Here is a 22,310-nt window from a genome sequence, read left to right as displayed (position 1 = left end):
GTTGAAAGATTCGAGATGAGTGATTTGGGAAAGCTCTCTTACTATTTAGGAATCGAGGTAAATCAGCAAGATGGTTATGTTGAATTAAAACAGGAAGCATATGCCAAGAAAATTTTAGAAAAAGCTGGTATGGAAAAATGCAATGCTACTAAGTTCCCCATGCAACCCAAGATTGCAATCACCAAAGATGAGGGAGGCAGTGCTGTAAATTCGACTGATTTTAAAAGCATAGTAGGAGGTCTGCGTTATCTTGTTCACACGCGTTCGGATATCTCATATGTTGTAGGGATCATCAGTCGATTTATGGAAAGGCCCACATTATTGCATCTGAATGCAGCAAAAAAGATAATGAGGTACGTTAAGGGAACTATGAATTATGGGTTAATTTACTCAAGAGACAGTACAAATAATGCTCTAACGGGGTTCTCATATAGCAATTTAGTGGGAAATCTGGAAGACAGAAAAAGTACTAGTGGGATGGTGTTCTACTTGAATGAAAGTGTAATAACGTGGGTCTCTCAGAAGCAGAAGTGCGTTGCGTTATCTAGCTGTGAGGCTGAATTCATGGCTGCCACAGCTGTAGCATGCCAAGGAATTTGGTTAAGAAATCTGTTGACTGAAGTAACAGATGAACGCATTGGGCCTGTCACTTTGTATATTGATAATAGGTCTGCCATAGATTTGGCAAAGAACCCTGTGTTTCATGGAAGGTCGAAACACATTGATATTCGCTATCACTTTATAAGAGAGTGCGTAGAGCGAGGCGAAATTATCGTGAAGCATGTGAAAACTGAAGAACAGCGTGCTGATGTGCTTACGAAAGCATTGTCCATTGTTAAGTTCGAACGTATGCGACAGTTACTTGGTGTCAGGAGTCTTAATAAAGAAGTTTAGATTAAGGGGGTGTTTGTTGGATTAATCTAAACTGTTATTTAGTTTGCTGGTGTGTTTTGTGATTACGTGGGTTGTCTGATTTGTCTTGTAACGTGCAAGAGTTTTTCTAGGACCAGTTTGAATAAGACTCTGTAGCTTTGCAGTAGTAGTAGTTATGAAGAACTGGGAGTCTATGGCACTTCCCTGGTTTATATCATTAGTTCGTTCTATTTTGTTTCTGTCTTAGTATTAATATGCTGTAATTTCTAAGTGAATAATAAGTGATCAATATCTTAGTTTATTTTCTTTCTGTTTTCAAGCTTTACCTTTTACACATATACACATAGTAAACCAGCTAGTTTCACAGGTTTAGTTATCAGTAATCACAATAATAATTCACAAAGATGATACAAATTTCAGAAATCATTCTGCATCTAACTTCAGATACTTATTCCATATATAGAAGTGAAGCATATGTAGGCATTAACGGAAATATATTTTTTAGATCTTATATTAAGGTATAGCTCGCGCATTCTTGTACTTTACCAGAATGAAATTTTCAATTTCATTTCTTGTGATTGAAGTTTAGGTCAAAGCTCAATATGAAGTTAAAATAGTTCCTATGAAAATACAATCACTTGACAAATACATATCAAACAAATTTAGTCCGGGTCTGCAAAAAAAAAATCTACATCCGACTCTATTATTTTACCTAATTGAAATTTTAAATAATAGTCCAGAAAACTATGAATTTTAAAAGAAACTAATACCTTGTAATCACCACCACCAAAAATTGCTCGAAATCCATCAAAAGCAGCAAGAAGCAAGCAGTGTCCTGTTAGCGTAAAACCTTAAAAACCTTAAAATTGCTCGAAATTTAGTTACCTGATGTTTACATACAAAGATGAAAGTTTTCAAGATGTGTTGGTATATGATCAAGTTGAGGTCATCCTTTAAAAACCTTAAGATTCTAGATGTGTTGGTTAGTCTTGTTGACTACTTAACAAAAGAAAGAAAAAAGAAATCTTCTATCTATATATTTATAGGATTTTTTTAGTGGGTGCTCATGCGCACATACTAAGAGTTAATGTTTGATGAGTTGTCCACAAAATATTGGTGGAGAACTCATTAATAATGATGGACCCCATGCATGCACAAAAATCTCCACCAATAAAATTTTTACAACTTATCAATCACACTTTCTTAGCATGTACCCATGGGCACACACTAGACAAACCGAGATTTATATAAAGGAGAAACTCACAAGGCTGATGTGGCTTCTCCAAAATCTCGTGTTACGTATTTCTATTTTATCCTATTTATAAAGGAGAAATTCGCAAGGCTGCCGTGGCTTCTCCAAAATCTCGGGTTACGCATTTCTAATTTATCCGCTTTATAAATGAGAAACTTGTAAGGTTGACGTGGCTTCTTCAAAATCTCGGGTTCCGCATTTCTATTTTATCCGATTTCCTATTATTTCAGGGTTTAATGCTTACAAAAAATAATTAAAATTTCCTCGCACATAAATTGAAAGGTGTGGAGATTGAAAGGTTATCATCTTGATGGTTCATCCTCTACTTCGGTTTTAGGGTTTTTGGAGCAATATTTTGGAGCAATATGAAAGGTAGTCTTGCGCTTCTCAGGAAATGGGCAGGTATTATGGGGGTTTATATAAATATTGAGCTCTTTATTAATCAGGAATCGAGAATTAATAATCATATGCTGGTTTATAATGAGCTCTGTATTAAAGTTCAATTATCTAATTCTATCTTTATATTTGTACTTTACATATATAATCACTTTTTTGGAAGTTATGTTTCACTTTGTTCAATTATCTAATTTTATCTTCATATTTGTGCTTTACATATAATCACTTTCTTGGAATTTATGTACAATTATATGTTTCTTATAAGATTTTTAAATTATCTTTGAATTTGTTCATCATAATATGGAGTTTTCAATGAAGAGCTTAGCATTACTGGATTCCTTTTGTCAAAGGCTGTACAAGTCAAGGAAATTTATATGAGGAGTGTTTCTTGGTCCTTGTGGTGACAATAGGCGCACACTACATCACCAAGTAAGGATCGATGGGTATTTACTCCAATTTTTCTTCTCTATTTTCAGATATTTGCTGATATAGTATCCCCAATCATCTCTTTTCAGTTAATGACCAGGACAAATATTCTGGACACAATGTACTGGGTTTTAGGTCTTGCCATTAAGTTCAAGGGCCAACTAAACCTTTTTATTTTACATTTTTTTAGTATTTGCTATCAAATCCATCAATACCCTTTGTGTTGATTTTATAAAGGTATAAATAAATTTTTATGACTTTTATGGCCTATTTTGATACAATTTTATAGAGTAAAATTGTTTATAAATCAACTAAATATTTATTTCCCATGTATCTCTTTTTTTACGTGTCGATCTTAGCTATATAAAAGTAGCAAACAATTGTTGCAGGCTTGATTTGAAAGATCCATGTTCTCTCCCTTTTGTTTTAGATTGTTGTGAATAGAACATTGTTCGTCTCATGATTTGAATTCTTAGTTGGAAATGGCAATCCCCTCAATTTTTATCAAAGACTATACATGTGAATATTTGTTGGTCGTGTGTGCTTCATATATGTTTGTGTTTTGTAACTATGTTCAGCTAAGCTTGTTTATTAGTTCTCAGTTTAAAAACACTCATTTTGTTGCATGAAAGCATTTTAGGTGCTACTTTGGTTATCGGTCGTTGTGGGGACTATCGACTTAGTACCAAATTTCAAGATTTTTGGAGACGGGGGCTTCATATTGACCACCTGATACCATTTAAGCTTAATAGACGCCAGCCATCAGGGCCCAGTTTCACGATGACAACTCTATTTCGCAATGATAATTAATTATTGTCAGGGCCGTCTTTAAAACGTGTTAGCTTGTGCCTATCCTGGTGTTCACTGATGGGGAAGTATATGTGGCACAGTCAAGTCATTGATTGGGGATTCCTCGTCTTGTTCAACTCTGATAGTGAGATGAAGGACCACTCTCTTACAAAAAATATTTTATACAAAGATGTCTCTAGAAATATTCAGGTATCCACGTGTGAAAGTGGTAATGACACCATACCCTTCTAATTTGTGTGCTAAAAAAATGTATCCGCATATTTATATTATCGTACTTTTTTCAGTTCAAATTTAACGTTGCACAAGTTAGTTTTTTTATGTAAGCAGCCTTGATTGGACTAAAATATTTATACATTACGGCTATAGTCTCGCCGGTTGTGCCTACGACTCAAAAACTGCAATGTTAAAATTGATCCATAACTGGAACTCTATATTTCTTTAGTTTTAAATTTATTTTTTTCCCCATGGTCTTTGTTTAACTCACATTATCAACTTAAAAGGGAGGCTTGTTATCCTGCACATTTCTTGGAACTCTAAAATTGCAATATTCACAACATGATATTGATATTCGTAGAGATGGATTGCGAAGTAGCAGCTATTACATGTTGTAAATGTTGCAGCTTTTGGGCTACAAAAAAGAAAGATTAGTTAAGTTATTTCAGAGAGTAAGGTTATACTGTGGTTTTACACTATACGTCTGTCATTTTATTATGACTAAGGAACCTGCTGTTATATATTGAAGGATGTACTTATATTGACTTAATCCTATGCAAAATTATGTTTGTTCACATGTATATTTACTTATACTATAATTTCTTATTTCAAAAATGCTTGGAAAATTGTCGTATAAGCCAATTACTCAATAATTTATTATTTTTATTACAAAGGTCGTGAGAAAATAATTGATACACCGTCGTTATTATTTCCAGTGGAGGAAACCATTGCAAAGATTATCTTTCTATTGGCTGCTGACTGTAATGTCATTTCTTAAATTCTACATTTCAAATACCTTGGTGTTGTTGTTGGTGTAGTAACCAAGTTCAGGATTATGTTGAAGACCTTCTTACATTTTTCATCTCTAAATTATTACAATTCAATCCTCTGGTCATTAAATTTTAACCTTAGGAACTATGTACATTTTATGAATAGTTTTACTTTCTACTTTTGAAGTTCATTTTACTTAAAATTCATAAGCTCGCATCTTTATGTAAAAATGGCTTGGAAGGCTACAAAGGTTCCCAGGGACCAGAACTCAACAGTCAAAAGATGAGAAGGAGACAGAAAAACCCTTCTGCCAAAATTACTAATACTTAATGTTTGACGTCTTAGGAAATGTCGATAAATCAATAGTCAAAAATTAAGTCCGTCAAGTCACCGGAAAGAACCTGATAAGATATAACTATTGTCAGGAGAAAACTATATACCAGGCAATCATTTCATTAAAATGACTATAGTATATGAACAAGTTTCAGCTAACAAAATAACTACAAAAGGATTGCTGGTGACTGACCTTTCATCATCACTTTTAATTTCTGTATCATCATCAAAATTATCTGCACTCCGTGAAACTATACGGCCTTCAACCTTTCTTTTAGATCCTATAATAACTTGAATGATTAGTATAAAGACAAGTCTTTATGGTTGTGCTTGCATGTGTTAGTAGATCTGATAATTTACTGTTACAGAAATAGAAGCAAAACAATCAATTGCAAGCAAGATAAAAGCAGCAAAAAAGCTTCGTGTCACAAAAGCTAAGACAGTTAAGCAACAATACCTCCTAACTCTTGTGATACGTATTAGTTAATTACATACTTAATTAGTTAACTACATAAAGTAGATGTATAATGATACGTATTATCATACCCAGACTAGGCAATAGTATGATACTTGCACATTTCAAACAAAATAATAGGAGCATTTAGAGTATTCAAATTTTCATTTCTATGGTCCTGAATATACTGCCCACCATTTGATTAAATGCCTGTTTCGCTAATTAAACATAAAGTATTTTAAATATCTCTTAGTTTCATAAACTTCTCTGATGCCGCTTTAAGGGGGAGTGAAGTTGTGTCAGTATGATACTCTTTTGATAGTCTCCTCTATGCGGATTTGATTTCTTCTATATCAACTTTAGTTGATACTCCTAAAAACCTGAAATTAATGGACATGCCTTTACAATCAGATAATCAGTTCTTGTTTAGCAAATGTAGGCTGCAAACTTGTTGTTTTCAGTAAGGCTAACAAAATAAAATATATGAAGTCACTAAGGACTGCAGTCATTAAATGTACCAAAAATCTTGGATAATCGGTGAAAAATCATTAAGGTCTTTAAGGGAAATATATAAGAAAATTTTAGAAGCTTCTTCCATCAAAATAGCATTATTAAGCAATTGCACAGGGAAGGATATTATTAACGCAAATCTAAACATTTTTCCAACACGAATAAATACAATATCCTAATTCCCTTACAATACATATCCGAAAACTCAACACATTAGCCCGCAACCCAAACATAAAAACTATTCCGATCCACGAAACAATAAAAAATAAAATGCACACTAACTAACTCAATCGGAATTACAACAAAATAAATGAAAAACACAAAAACATACGCAACAAACTAACACGCAAATCCAATCACACAAATCACAAACAGAGCTCTATTAACAAATAACTACAACACAATGTCATGCAACTAATAAAACAATAACAAATAAGGGGGGCTAAATAGGAAAAAAAGTATTGAAACATCATCGTAAGACCAACGATTGAAAAGCATGACATCAGTGTGAACATTATTTTCATCGATCCTGGTAACAGCAGTGGCAGCAACAATAGCCTCAGCAGTAGCAAGCCATAGCCTCAATTTAACAGCCCCTGTCACTTCAATTTTAATTTTAAGTCAAATAAAAAATAATTACTAATCGAAACTTGATGGGAGGGGAGATGCTAAGAAGTTCACAACCCTAAATATTATCTGCAAAATCAAACCAAAAATTAAAAATTAGAAAGTCAAGAGAGAGAGGATGAGGAGGAGAGAAGATAAGGGTTAGTGAGAGAGAAGATGGTAAGGAAGAGAGAGACTTGAGAAAAGGGGGAAAATATTGGTGTAAAAATTTTGCAGCCGGAAAAATGCCGCCCAACATTTCACATACTAAAACATGTATGACTTTTTATTTTATTTTTCTAGTTTAACTTTTTCATTTTTAATTAAAAAAATATTTATTAAATAAATAACTGAAAAAAAAGATCTTTTGTATTTTTATATAAAATATATTTTGTATTTCATATAATATTTTATATTACATTCTTCATTCATTAATTAACCAAAATATAAATTTAATAATAATTTATGTATATAATTTCACTTTAGTATTTTTAACAATTAAAAAAAGTATCTAATGTAACACCAGTTGCTTGTGTTACATGTTGTGCAACATGTTGTGCAACATTAACGCTACTTGTAACACAGTAGCACGTCTATGACGTAGTGCTTTTAATCATTAGTAACCAGCTTTTAATCATTACTAGCCATGTAGATTTTAGATAATTGCATAATAGAGTATGTATCTAGGTGTAACGGGCTCACTCTCATTATTCTCCATCAACCACCCCATTTTCATTGAGGTTTAGTTACTGGTACTACTTTAAAAGGCAACACCATTGACAACCCCAATCTCTTTATCGTTTTATTCTTGACTCCAATGAAAGTAATTGTTTTCTGGTGAGTACGAGATTGACAAGTAATCTGATATTTAAAGTTTGGTTACTGTGTTCTCGAGAGGCACCTCAACATAATGGATTTATCATTTTTAAGGTGTTAGATGCAGGCCCCGATAGAAGCATATATTTAACACTCCCCCTCACTCGAAAGCCCATTTATGGGTCGAAGAGTGGAACACCGGCACCCATCTTTGGGGCATTAATTGCCTTTAGTGTCCACAATAAATTGAGAGAATGTTGGGGGTGGCTGGGAATCGAACCTTAGTCCTCCCGCCAGCCTAAGCTCTGATACCATGTTGAGTAACCAGCTCATCTAAAACCTTAAGGTGTTAGAGAAAGGCCCCAATAGGATCATATATTTAACACTCCCCTCACTCCATTTATGGGTCGAAGAGTGGAACATCGGCGCCCATCTTTGGGGCATTAATTGCCTTTAGTGTCCACATTAAATTGTGAGAATATTGGGGGTGGCTGGGAATCAAACATTAGTCCTCCCGCCAGCCTAAACTCTGATACCATGTTGAGTAACCAGCTCATCTAAAAACTTAAGGTGTTAGAGGAAGGATCATATATTTAACATTATATTTTACGTGTAATGGGATGATTATCAATTTGGCGGGATTTTTGAAGCATAGTTTTATGAAATTGTTTCTAGCCATATAAAGTGAATATTTCCAAGTTTAAACAAAATATTAATATCTCTATTTTTAATGGAGAATATACAAAGCAACAACATCCATCTATAGAAAGACATTAAGGTTTTAGTAATTATTTTGAACCGTCATTTTTTGTAAAGTATTCTGCTTATACTATGTCAATCATGTTCCAAATTTTATTCACCTAGTTAATAAATAAATTGAAAGAATGAGAGAGGGAGGAGGGAGAGAGAGAGATATTTAATAATTTTTGGTAGAAACTCACTTGTTCATTGATCTTTTCCTCTAAGTTATCCTATGTATGTATCTCAAACATGGGCCCAGAAATTTACAATTGATGCATTCTCATTCTTTAAGCCAAGGAGTCAGAGGTAGGCCAACATTAGACCATCTACAATGGAGAGAGTCTCTTTCTCTATTTATCGGGCCCCATTAGCATGACAAGTAGGCAAGAACTGAGTTTATAGTATAACCGACTTGTTTTCTCCGACGCATAGTTTACATAAATAACCAACTGACCCTATTTTTTTTATTATAAAATGTTACTTTAACAAATGAACTCAGTCAAATATAACTCATAAACTTAAAATATTGTATGTAGGACACAATGTGCAGAATTGGGCTTGGCCCGGGAAGCTAGGCTCTGGCCAACTCCTCCATCTGCTTCAATGCTAAAAAAATTAGTTGCATCCTTTTCACGTCCTCCAACACAGAACTTGGACTTGCGTTGGAGAGGGTCTTAGAGAGAACAAAGAAGTATGAAGTTGTGATCCTCTCCCAAAATATTAAATACTACAAGACAAGAGGCGCAACAGAAGAAAATAAATGATTACGATTAATTACCTGTGCCAACAGACCTAGTGCAAAAGGTGAAAATTCTTGTAGTTCAACATCTTGCGACTGAACCAACTTCATTATTTGGTTAATAACACCTACTTGAACCATGTGTACCTACAAAATATAGCTTGTGAATATATGTGACATTTATATAACTAGTATTGTTCGAGGAAAGATTATATCGTTTTTACTTGGCTATCACATAGCAGAAATGTGACAAGAAACATTAAGCCTACTTTGCATTAATTTCAGCTTCAGTGAGAGCAAATTTCCCAAGAATAATAGCAGCCTTTTTTTGACTAGGTAAATGTAGAATAATAAAAATAGTTAAAGGCGGGGATGAGAAACTACCATATATTTCCAAATTGATATATACTTAAAATGCATATATATATTACTTGTTGGGGTAGAAACAATAAAAAAGAAATAGTTACATGAACACATTAGTGCTAACTTACAGTAATGAAATAGGTTAATGGCACACTTGCAAGTTGGGTATTAGTTCAGTGATAAATAGGCATTTAAGCAGGTTGTGAACGCAGCTTACCATTCTATATGTATTGGTATGAGAAAAACGTGTACGGGAAATTATGTTGTCAAGGACTTACAATCATTATGATCAGTTTTACAATTAGGAGGGAGCATGAACAACTCCAACAGAATCCTTATGTTTTTCTTGAAAATAATAAAAAAATAGGATCCTTTCTCAACGGCCATGTAAGAGCAAACGAAGGATGGCCGAGTTATTATTTAAAACATTTTAGGGTAGGACACTCCAACAACAAATCCTATTTTGGTTCCTTACTAATGAATTTAAATCATGTTCAATTTTTTTAAAGAAGAGAGAGAAAAAGATATGATAAAAGAAGGGTGAAAATGAGGGAAATGAATATGTAATTAATGAAAATAAGATAAGGAACGGGTATCCATTCCTTATCTTTAAAAAAACACAAGTGGATCTTAAATTTTTATGTAATTACTAGGATACTGCCATGAGTGCAAATTTTAATTCAATCCTTAAAATTTTAGCTGAGGATCCATTATAAGTAAGTTATTGGAGTTAAAATAAGCCATACATTCGGTATCACTTAAAAACGTCACATATTTTTTAAAATCGGCTGATTTCTACATAGATTGTAATTTTGATCTCTTCAAATTCCATTAAATTACAATGCTGTTTCACCGTAATCACTCTAGTTTTAAACATGCATATATATTATTGAAAAAAGACCCTTTGTGTGCTTAATGCAAAAACTATCCCGGACTAAAAACACTGCAATGCCTCGATCTGAAACTGAAAAAAAAACTATCAACCAAGTTTGGTCCTTCCCTTTCTTAAGGGGTTAGAATGAAACAAGTGAAATTTTTATGTACATTTCTTCTTTCTGGTCAAAATCAACCCTGCAATACAGTGGCACTCAGGAAACCAAGAACTTTTACCCTGCTCATTAAGTTTGGGAATGCCAAGAAACTGCCCTTACAAAGTAAGTGCGCATCTCGGGTAACATTCTGCTTATCAGATTATGATACCTGGTAGTGGAAACACGAAGTAGTCATCAATAGAATGCCAATAAGCAACTGATATAATTATGTAAAGCAAAAAGTAATAACGCTCAGCGCAATGGTCTAACAAGTAGGTTGAAGATGAAGCGTGACAACTCAACTAAATGAAGCAACATATCACAGTAAACTCATGGCAATTTTTCAAATTTCCCGTAGAGATTTCTTTTTACGGTTGGAGGAAAGAAAGATGGACAGAATTACAAAACAACAAACAATAAATAGTTATGGTACCCAGGCAGGTAGGCAGTCAAGTCGTTAAAGTTCTCCAACACAAAAACAAAGCATGCATCCCTCAACGACGAAGCACTCAAGGCCACTGATAAGTCATACGTACGGGAGACATTTTCCAGTGAGAGATCCTTTTGAAAGAGAATAAATTTTCATGGTCAGCATTAAATCACATACAAGAGTATAGATTAAAATAGCTATTCCACTCACTTGTGCAATGAAATGCTCACACTGATGCTTTAACCCATCCAAATGATATTTATCTACAGCTTCAAGTAGATCATACGCCACATTTAAAGTCACGTGAACTGATCCCACATATATATATCTGTAAGAAAGAGACATAGGCATCAGGGCTACACTGCACGACTCATCTTTTATATTTCCTCCCAGAATCTCAGTTTAATTTGGAGAAAGACAACTGCACCTTATCATTAGCTCAAATACTTCCCACTTAATATCTGAAATCTCAATATCTTTGGCCTCCCTTTCCTACAATGTTCCCATTCCAAATTTCATAACAACAGTAAGCACAATAATTCATAAAGTTGATACAAATTTCAGTGATCATTTTGCATCTAACTTCAGGTGCTTATTCCATATATAGCAGTGAAGCACACGTAGACATTAGTGAAAAAAATATTTTTTAGAATCTTATATAACGATATAGCTCGCGCATCCTTGTACTTTTCCACAACCAAATTTTGCAATTTCTTTGCTTGTGATTGAAGTTTAGGTCAAAACTCACTATAAAGTAAAAATATTTCCTATGAAAATACATTTACTTGGACAAAAACATATCAAACAAATTTTTGGTCTAGGTTTGCAAAAATTTAAAAAAAATGTATATACGACCCCATTATTTAATCTAATTGAATTTTCAAGTAAGTCAAGAAAATATTGAAGGGTTGAAGAAACAGATACCCTGTAACCACCACCACCAAAAATTGCTCGAAATGCATCAGAAGCAGCAAGAAGCCTTGTCCTGTGAGCGTAAAACCGCTTACCTGATAATGGGAAAAGAGCAATAATACTCAGTACACATGAACAACTGTCTGCTTCAATCAGCTTGAATTCTATCCATTCATACAATGGTACTAACAATAACGTGTTTACAGTTTACCTTCAACTAGGAAAGTAACGTCTGAACCTCTTGGATTGTTAAAATGCTCCTCACCCAAGCCGAACTGCACAAGAAATAAGTATTCACTATAAACAATTTTACCAATACAATGATCATTGTCCTTAACACTAAAGTAAAAGGAAATAACTATGTCACTTGGCCTGATTTTGTTGGCAAGACTACTAGCATGAAGTTTACTTAAAACTATGTGATTTCCAAATATATTGAGGCATATAAGTATGCTACCTAAGGATTATTAAAAAACAATTCTGAGTAAACAACAATTAGATTAGTACAGCATAAGCAATTTTGTGGTTGAAAAAACTACTTTAGTGAAAACACACAAGTTACTACCTCATTACAATGAACAAAAAGAGCAACTAGTCAAATACTACAATAAGGCATTTAGTAGGCAACTGACTTACCTGTGAGATTGGGGATGTCGGACCTGTGTCCATCGGGCAAAAGACGTATAAAGCCTCTGATGCAAGTCGTTGGAGTTTTAAATCCGTCGATGCTAAAAGGTCTAGTAGAATATCTAGTCCTGTAACATTAAGGGTGCACATGGAATAAGTATATTAATTAAGTGAGAAAATCGTAAAACGAGCAATGATTCAATGAATTTACCATTGTTATTAGCAAATATTGACTTTTGATCATCTGGTAAACATAGATGAGAAAGAGTCAGGCCAATTCTTTCCTGAATAGATCTATCAGCGATCCGCATCAGGTACAACAAATGTCTCAGCACCTGAGAACAAAAATTACTACTAGATAAGCAGATTTATGTGAGATTACACAACTAAGATTTACCGAGTCTAATTTAGCTAAAATGAGAAGATATGTGATGTTTACATACAAAGGTCAAAGTTCTCAAGTAGCCAAATTATCTAAAACACAAAATAATATATGATCCAATTCATGAGGTCGTCCTCTAAACGCCTTAAAAGAATGAGAGAGAGAGAGAGAGAGTTAATAATTCTTGGTAGAAACTCACTTGTTCATTCATCTTTTCCTCTAAGGTATCTAGTGTATCTGAAACATAATTCCTTGTTTCCTGCAGGAAATCAAATATAAACAACCAAACAATATAAATAAATTGTGCTAGACTAGAATGAGTTTTATAGAGAAATTTCCGGTAAAGTAAAGAGAAAAATACTTCGACAAGGTATTCTCCGTCTTTAAGTTTTTGAACTCCTCCAGCCACGATAATATCCACAACATTATCCTATGAAGTAGTACAAATGGCAGTGAGAACACTGAAACTGAGACGAAAGGTAAATTCTTTATAGCAATGAACAAGCATTATATTACCTCATCTTTTGCGAGCTCACTAAGAGCATATGCTGCATTTTGTTGCACTTGTTCAATATTTGAATCAAGAAGATTCAACAATGGCACTACACCACCGCTTTGGGCAATACCAGCTCGGCTGTGTGTATCCTAAATATTTACATTATTACAGCAACCAGAGAAAAGCATATAAGTAGTCAAGTAGACAAAATATTGAAGGGTTCAAACGAGAAAATAAGAACACTTTCATAGAAGTGCTACATAACATGTGCCCAGAAATTTACAATTGATGCATTCTGATTCTTTAAGCCAAGAAGTCGGAGGCAGGCCAACATTAGAGACAACAAAGAAGTAATGAGGCGTTGTTCCTCTCCCAAATAATAAATACTACAAGACAAGAGGCGCACCCAAAAAAATAAATGATTAGGAGAAATTACCTGTGCCAACAGTCCTAGTGCAAAAGCTGAAAATTCTTGTAGTTCAACATCTTGCGATTTAACCAACTTAATCAATGGGTCAATAGCACCTCGTTGAACCATGTGTACCTGCAAAATATAGCTTGTGAATACCTGTGACATTTACATAAGCAGTATTGTTGGAGGAAAGCTTATGTCGTTTCTACTTGGCTATCACATAGCAGAATTGTGACAAGAAACATTTCGGTACCTTGCATTCAGCTTCAGTGAGAGCAAATTGCCCGAGAATAATAGCAGCCTCTTTTTGACTATGTAAACAGCGGGAACTGTAGTCACAGTATATAATTAATAGTATTAATACAAATAGATAAAGGCGGGGCAGAGGAACTACTACTATATATTTCCAAATCAAAATTTACTTAAAAAGCATAAATATATTACTTGTTGTGGAAGAAACAATAAAAAAAAAAAGAAATAGTTACATGAGCACATTAGTGCCAATTTACACTAATGAAATAGGTTAATGGCACACTTGCAAGTTGGGCATCAGTTCGGTGATAAAATAGCCATTTAAACAGGTTATGACCGGTGTCCATCAAGTTATCATTCTAAATGTATTGGTATGACAAAAATATGTACACCGGAAGAGCAATCATGTTGTCAAGAAATCACAATGAGTAAGCTCACTTTTACAATTACGAGAGAGCATCTCTAAAAGGAGCCATACATTTTGGTGCTGATCCATATGGCATCTCTTAAAGGAGCCAGACACTTTTGGTGTTGATCTGTATGAGTAAGTCTTCTTGGAAACTTATATTCATTTGGTGGTGTATGCATACACATTATAAGTTATGGAGGGGAATGTATAAATAGGACAATCTTAGCGAAAAAGGTAATTTGAAAAATTGATATTGCTAATGCTGTATATAGGTTATTTTCTCTGATTTGAGCCTCAGTTCCAATTTGCTATGTTAGATATTTTAAACAGATACAAATTGCTAAGATTCGACCTAAATACAAAATATCGCATAAAATGAATATGTTTGCGCAGATTCTTGCTTTGCAATTAACATAATGTTGTAGTGCAAGTTCGTAAAACAAAAGTAGTAGTTGTTGTACCTTAATAATCTTATGAGAGGTTGCAAAGCTCCAGCCTCGAGAGCCTTTTTTTTATTTTCCAGGGATGAGTAGGCTAGATTCACAATCACACGAACCTATCAAAACCAACAACATTTGATTCAAGTTCTAAGCTGAATGTGAACTAAGATCAGTAGAGCCAAATACATAAATCACAAAATTTCAGGCACTAAAAAATTCACGCTCCAACTAACCGCTTCATAATGTATGGAAACATCCTCACAATAAAGCAACAAAACAAGGGCAGGTAAAGCATTGCATTCGACAATCTGAAAATGAAGAGGAGAATTCAAGTCATTTATAGGTTTAATTTGATATTTGGGTTATATAGTACTTAAGCAGGAATTTGCGAACCTGATTTTGATTTTCATCATCGTCATAAGAAAGATTTCCCAAGGCCCCAGTAGCTGCTCTCTGCACCTTTGAATCAGGAAACTCGAGCAATTCAACAAGAAGAGGGATACCGTGTTCACTCCTGGTACCAAAGCAAAATGTCAAAATTACACAGTACTCTCAGTTACATCTCCTCCTAGGAAAAATAGACAAACCTGACACATGACTGAATCCTGCTATTATTTTCAGCAAGATTCATTATTGCATTGGCAGCTCTTGTCATAGCCTGAACGCGTGCTTGTGGAATCTGACCACTTTTATTTCTTCGGATAACATTTATCAGAGATGGAAGTGCTCCAACACCAACAATGAGATCGTGATACTCTGCCTGCCAAAAATTGAAGTGGCAGATAAGAAAATCAATATAGTAACAAACTGCAGTACGAATATAAAGTAATTACACTATAATGATGGCTACTATACAATTTCGTGTGAAGAATTATGCTTGAAGTTCTAGACTACTTTCTTAAATACAAAAATTATCTCAAATCGGCAATTTAATAACTTAGTAAGCTATCAGATAGTTGAGAATTCATAGCAGATAGCGCTTTCCACATATTGTTGTATTCTCATCCTACCTTATATGTAAAGGGTGTTATAATAAATTTGTATCCTCGTTCTCTCTATCTCTGCTAATTTTTATTTTTGCTCAGTTCACTAAGTTCTAGAACTTGGTTTTTTTCTACATAAATATAGTTAATTGCATCTTGATCATATCATAATACTCTGAAAATTGAAAAACAAAACAGGAAACTCTACCTTGAATCTAAAGAATGTTAAACATCTTACATGGAAGTCTGAGCAGGGAATACTATATTCATCCGAAATTTAAGGACAACACGACCAAATGACACCAAACTTTAAAATTTCCAACATTCTCTTTCTCAAGTGCATTCTTTCAAGGGTGGTGATGATCATATATAAACATGGGGTTTCTCTGAAAACCTTAATGGATGGAACTTGGAGCTTGAAGAGTAAACTTAAGATTCTCAGAAGTTTTAAAAATTATTATGATAACATCAAAAAATGTAAATCAAATTCATTTCTTTTGTGGAAACAATAAACATTTATGTCAACAATCAAATGACTAATAGCTGCTTAAAACGGTTGCGACTCACGAAAGAACTAATAGCTGCTTTCTCCTCAGAATCAAATTATGTTATGAAAGAATATATAAGATTTAAAACCCTCTCTAGTGCAGCAAAGAACAAAGCAACAATCATATGCACCAGTTTGAATAATTAATCCATCATCGGAAAAAATACAAGTAATCAGCAGTTTTAGGAGGTAAAAGGTCTTACACATATTATATCCAAATTAAAAATATGGTAAAAGGGGGCAAATGATTAAAAAATTGGTGGACTGGACCAAGTTCCCTCAAAATGTAAATAAATAAGACCAACATGCTCTTTAGAGAAGCAACCTCATGTTTTTAATATCCAGCCCTAAAACATTTGACAGAGGAACTTACTTTCGTTGCTATAAGGGCAAGAGCAAGTGCACAATCTCTCGCAATTTCATGCTCGTACAATTGTGGTTCATTTATTTGTGCCACTCTAGAAAGAAGCCGAACCAAAACTGGAACAGCTCCGGCTAGAACAGCAAGGTGCACATACTCATCTGCAACACAAACATGCAAAAACAACAAACAAACATCTAAATTCAATATATATAGACTTTTTACTATCAAATCAATCAAATTTAGAATATTAAAACACACACAAAACAAAAGAAAAACAAAAATTACCAACTCTCGTGCATCCGAGAATTATTGCAACCGATTCTGAAACTTGATCAACCTCAGACGAAGAAAAATTATCACGTAGAAATTCTACTTCTTCTTGGATACAGGCTAACACTTCCTCATCAGGTGACTGCAACAGTTCTAAATAATGTTCATAGCCGGGATCATTTACTGGGTTTTGTTCGAGCGTTCTCTTAAGCCAGCTTTTCTCGACAGGGGTTGCATCCATGGTGAAAATACAAGAGAAAAGGTGATGGTAAAGAGTAGAATGGTCAAGAAATGAGCTAGTATATTGAGATTTATGCACCTGTATATATATTAAGCTACTTTGAAACTTAACGCCTGGTATATTGTATTCTTTATATAAAATTAAAATTAAAATGATGCTCCCGCCCTGATTCAATTTATGAATGTAGATGCTGCTACACGCCACATGCATCAGAATTTTTTATGATTTTTTCCTGAGTAGATTTTACGAGATTTTATTAATATATTTTTTTTTTGATAATATTCAATTTTATTTACATATATAGATATTTGATTTGATAGGATTTCATTAATATATATTATATAAATTATTCAGTAAATATATCAATATCAAAATTGGATGGTATTTTGCTTAGCGGAAATTTTTTTCCAGAATTATTTTAGAAAAGGAATATTGTATTCTAAAGATAAAATCGTTGCCAATTTACTTTTTCCTAATCCATTATACAAAGAGAATACATTATTATTACATATATATGAAGAAAAAATTCTTTGAATTGTTGTACAAGGAAGGTGAATTTTTGTAGACAATTGCAATCTATTATTAGATGCTCTGCTGACAGATTGTCTACATGTTTGGGCCTGTATCCAGTTAAAACATTACAAAGATATAAGACTTAGGTAATCAATTTATGGGCCTTAGTCCAAATAAAACATTGCTCAAATATATTTTTGGGCCTCCATCTTGTTAAACATTAGATTGCAAAGTTATGAGCCTTAGGTAAGACATATTTTTAGGGTAATCTTCGAAAGAATTCAGGTTGTTCTGTTCGTTGTTTTAGGTCCAATCCAACATGGCCCATATCAAATATTTGGTTGTAAAATTTTGTATTTTGATACTCGTTAATGTTATACAAATTCAAAAGTTAGAATTAAAATCCTGGGCTAGTTACATTCACAGTTATTGGAAATGAATTCCAGTCACGCTCATTTATCTAATTTTCATGTTTAATTTCAAAACCATAAAAAAATGAATTATTAAAACATTAAAAAAGTGTTTTGGAGGTTAGTGGCCGAAATAAAAATCAAGAGTGGTACTATAGGGTGGAACAAGGTTGTGTATGGGGGATTGGTGGTGCATGGGCTTGTAATATAAGATGACTCATTAAGAAAGAATAAGGTTTTCTTTATATTCAAGTGTCGGCTCATATCTCATACAACTGTCTACGTATCCTTTTTATAGGGATCGAGATTCTTGTGGAACAAGTTACATGACTATAATTAGGGTTTTTTGACTCATGCAGCCCAAGCCCATCTCTGAATCGGGTCTTCAGCCTATTCCGACAGACCCCACACGGCACCTACAATCTCGCGATATTTTCGCATTTCTTCCCATGACCTTAGGAATGTTCCGTGTCGCACCCGAAATTTATGAATAATCCGCCGTCTATGACTCATTATCCATATTGCAATTAGAATTCACATGATGCGAGCTGCCTGGTATATGGTTGAAAATTCGGTCGGTTCTGTTTGAACCGAATTAACCGATAACCGAAGTTCTATTTTTTTCGAAACCGAATAAAAAACCGACCGAATTTGTTTGTTTTATTCGGTTTGGTTGCTAAAACTGAAATTTTTAAAAACCTGATTCTACCACTATAAATGAAGTCGCTCGTTACACCAGCAAGAAATCCATTTGCAAAAGTGGATTACAAAAGATAAAAATAAAGTGCATACATGTTCAAAATGAACATTTTGACAACTTTTCATAGAAAATATCCTTCCATAGTCTATGTGTCTATTCTAATTAAATCTGCAACCTGAAATTTTAAAATATTAAGTAGCCTCGTGTTGAAATTGAATCAGCGGGGGGTGAGGGCGGTGACTAGTCTGACCTTCTGGGTTTGTGTGTATTTTTTAGTAGTTTTAGTCCAGATTTAGAATTTGTCTTCTGGTCGACTAGTCTTTTGTTTAGCAATAATAATTGCAACACTAAATTTATATTATATATAAAATATAATCCAAAAAATATATATGTATAATTCGGTTAATTCCGTTAAACCGAACCAATAATTTGAGAAACCGAACCGATTTTATTTCAGTTTAAACCGAAAAACTTAAATGATCGAAAAATTTTAAAAAACTCAAACCAAGTCGAACCAAAATTTTACGGTTCAGTTTTTCGATTTTGGTTCGATTTTGCTTAGCCCTAACCTGGTCAGCTCGGATCGCATCAACAAGAATCAATTAGAAAGAGGAGAGGTGAGCCCGTCTGGCCTCTCCTCTGTCTGATAATATGTTAGTTCCTCATTAGTTTATTTCAGTTCGCATGACCCTTTAATGCGATGTTATCCTATCTAAACCCTCAACTTTACGGTACCATATAATATGTTTATGTGTAGCGAGCCTACGAGCCCATCTCGTATGGCTTATCTATTAGTTGACAGACCTTAAAGTAGTGGACTTTCAAAGTTCATCATGTTGTAAGCTTGCAACCCAATTCTCAATAAATAGATCAAAGTGCGGGCCAATTGACCCATCTCATATTTTTCATAAATTTAGGACCAATTTCTCTTTTGGCCCATCCAATTTTTTTATTCTCGTAGGAATATGTTTAGGACCCATGCCCAAAAATGGGCATAACACTTGGTATATAAATTTTTCTCTCACTTTTGTAATAGAACATCTTTATTACATGTATTTACCCTAAGACACTCAGAATTGTGAAGATATTCGTACAAGCAAAACTAAAAATTAGATAATAAGATGTATGATGTGACTCAACTTAAACCCTTTTTATTTCGTATGTAATTTAGTATAAATAGAGATTCATTCTACGCCGAGGATCAAGGGTTTATTTCTCTTCTATTCCACTAATAATATCAAAGAAGAATTTGTTGATGATTTTAACTAACAACAAAATTAACTACTAAGTAAGAAAAAAATTATTTGTAAATAATTAAATAAAAATATTGGAAAGCATGTAGATCCACCCTAAATCCATGACATAATTCTAAAATTTTTATGATATGTCTGAAAGATACCAATAGAGAACCTGCCACGATCACGTAGAAACAAGTTTTGCTACCCGTATTACCCTATGACCACATAGAAAGGTTAAAACAATTACACACTTATACAACTAATCCCATTACCACATTAAAAGATTAATCGACTTTAAAGAGATAGCAATCACAAACATAATTGGATGACCACATATCATAGTCAATTCATGCATCTCTATAAGCATTGACGTTTATTGTTAGGTCACACACACACACACTGTAGAGGGGGTGAATACAGTGTATAGTACAATCAAATTGAACTTTAATAACTCAAGTAACATAAAACAAACTTTATTGGAACAATAAACTCTGTTACAGTATGGAACTGTTCTCTCTCAGTGATGAACAAATATCACGAGAGCTGCTAGAGTTACAATAATTAATCTTCTTGATTGTGATAACACTTATAGTGTAAACCCTATGTCTGTGTTTATATACTACACAGTTACAAGATAATCGCTAATTGATATGGAATATAATTCTGCTTCCTAAAATATATCAATCAGATATCTTTTCTTCCAAGTATTCTATTCTCATAGAATTCCTTCTTCATGCATATCTCTTCTTATATTTGTCTCGATCTTCTTTCCTTTAACCAACTGACTTCCTTATCTGAACGTCCTTCAGTACTTAAGTTCTGATATTCATCTTATGATGATTACCTCCTGATAATATAAGTACTGATATCCTTAAGTCCTGACTTCTAGTAAGTACTGATTTATCCTGTTTAAGTAAGATCTGAAAACTAAACATAAATCACATTAGCCATGACATTATCAAATATATCTAACAATCTCCCCCAACTTGTAAATTAGCATAATATACAAGTTTACCAGATATTTGATGATGTCAAAAACATTAAGTACAAATGCATGAGAATTTGACTAGATAACTACAACTTACAGTCCTTAAAGCTTTACCAATCTTTAACTTCTAATAACAACTTCAGTCTGTATTCATATCAGAATTTAAGCAGTTGTAGATCTTGACTTGGCTTCATCTTTTGATCTCTCTGATGTCAGGAGTTGTTCTGAGATTGTTCTTCAACAAACATCTCTCAGCATATCTAAGTTCATCAATCATCCTCCTTTTTAGCATCTTTAAGTTCTGCAGAATCTTCACCAGTTTGAAAGATTGCAGCCCTGAGATCATTAATTTTAGCTTTCCTTATGTCCTGATCCAGTCTGATCAAATATGCCTTATCAGACTCAAGATTGAATTCCACAGCCATGTAACCCAGAAAGGTAGTTATAATCTTGGCAGTGTTGGGCTTTCATCTCAACTATATCACCCTTGTGATCTCTGTACTTTGGAAGATATGTGCTGTCAGACTTAACAAAATAAAGCCTTTCCTGTCTCTGAATCTGATTCTTCAAATAGTTTGCAGCACTTTCTGTTATTCTGTCATTCACTTGAAGTAAGAATAATACATGCTCCAGTTCTTCAAAATACTTCAGTGGAATGACATTTTCCCTTATATGATAAACCCTACCATCTTTCATGAAGTACAAAAAAATGTGTTCTTTCAAGTAGGTATGGTAAACCATTTGTACAGATTTCAGTTGATTCAATCTTTCAGGAGTTGCTCCAATACCTGGTTCACTTAAGGAAGTTGGATCATTGGTAGTGTTCTGTATTCTTCTTTCATCAGCACTTCCAATCCAGTTTTATCTCTTGCTTCCTTTCCAGTAACCACTCTTGCTTCAAAACCACTTGCAGCAGTCTTCAAAGGTTGAGTCTGTTTAGCTTTAGTGAATCCTGGTAGGAGTGTCTTTGATTTATCAGAACTAACTATCTCTTGACTCTAAACAACTTGAGCCATGTCAGAGGTTGTCTTAGAAACTTTTCTTAAAGTCAGAGCAAGATCAGCATCTTCATCAGTAATTTCTTCATTCACAGGAGGGCACATAAACCTTGATAGGTTCACCAACTTTCTCTTTGCCCTTGGACCTTGGATCTATCTGCAGTTGTGATTTAACCATGATTGCTCAGGATTTGTCTTTTCTTTTATCACAATGCCTTTAAGTGTTGGAAGTTTCTTTTACTAGAAGCTCCAGATTTAGATTTGACTTTTTCTGATTTAAGTCTGGCTTCTTCTTCCATTAGACTCTCCAAGTCCATTCCTGGATTTTCCTGAAGAAATAACTGTCTTGACATTTCTTCATCAA

At 33.8% G+C, this 22,310-nt stretch overlaps 1 protein-coding gene and 1 long non-coding RNA gene across 2 annotated transcripts; both read right to left on the bottom strand.

Annotated features, from left to right (window-relative positions):
* Window positions 1-4,726: 4,726 nt before the first annotated feature.
* LOC141682517 (uncharacterized) lies at window positions 4,727-6,890 on the bottom strand. Its single transcript, XR_012559808.1, has 2 exons — window positions 5,268-6,890; window positions 4,727-5,142 (listed from the first exon to the last, which is right to left on the bottom strand). It is a non-coding gene; the product is annotated as an uncharacterized LOC141682517 (long non-coding RNA).
* Window positions 6,891-10,161: 3,271 nt separating this feature from the next.
* Window positions 10,162-17,099, bottom strand: LOC141686280 (ARM REPEAT PROTEIN INTERACTING WITH ABF2-like). Its single transcript, XM_074491324.1, has 19 exons — window positions 16,874-17,099; window positions 16,598-16,746; window positions 15,282-15,454; window positions 15,088-15,208; window positions 14,928-15,002; window positions 14,716-14,810; window positions 13,847-13,922; window positions 13,618-13,725; window positions 13,202-13,330; window positions 13,047-13,115; window positions 12,885-12,944; window positions 12,515-12,638; window positions 12,313-12,431; window positions 11,888-11,951; window positions 11,689-11,771; window positions 11,192-11,256; window positions 10,975-11,092; window positions 10,768-10,895; window positions 10,162-10,503 (listed from the first exon to the last, which is right to left on the bottom strand). Exons 1-19 carry the CDS (start codon window positions 17,097-17,099, stop codon window positions 10,422-10,424), a joined length of 2,064 nt encoding a protein of 687 aa, XP_074347425.1. The 3' UTR covers window positions 10,162-10,421.
* Between the last annotated feature and the right edge of the window lie 5,211 nt (window positions 17,100-22,310).

Source organism: Apium graveolens, chromosome 9 (genome assembly GCF_009905375.1).
Source record: "Apium graveolens cultivar Ventura chromosome 9, ASM990537v1, whole genome shotgun sequence".
NCBI classification, from domain to species: domain Eukaryota; kingdom Viridiplantae; phylum Streptophyta; class Magnoliopsida; order Apiales; family Apiaceae; genus Apium; species Apium graveolens.
The sequence above is the reverse complement of the archived record's forward strand: the minus strand, read 5'-3'. Positions and strand labels throughout refer to the sequence as shown.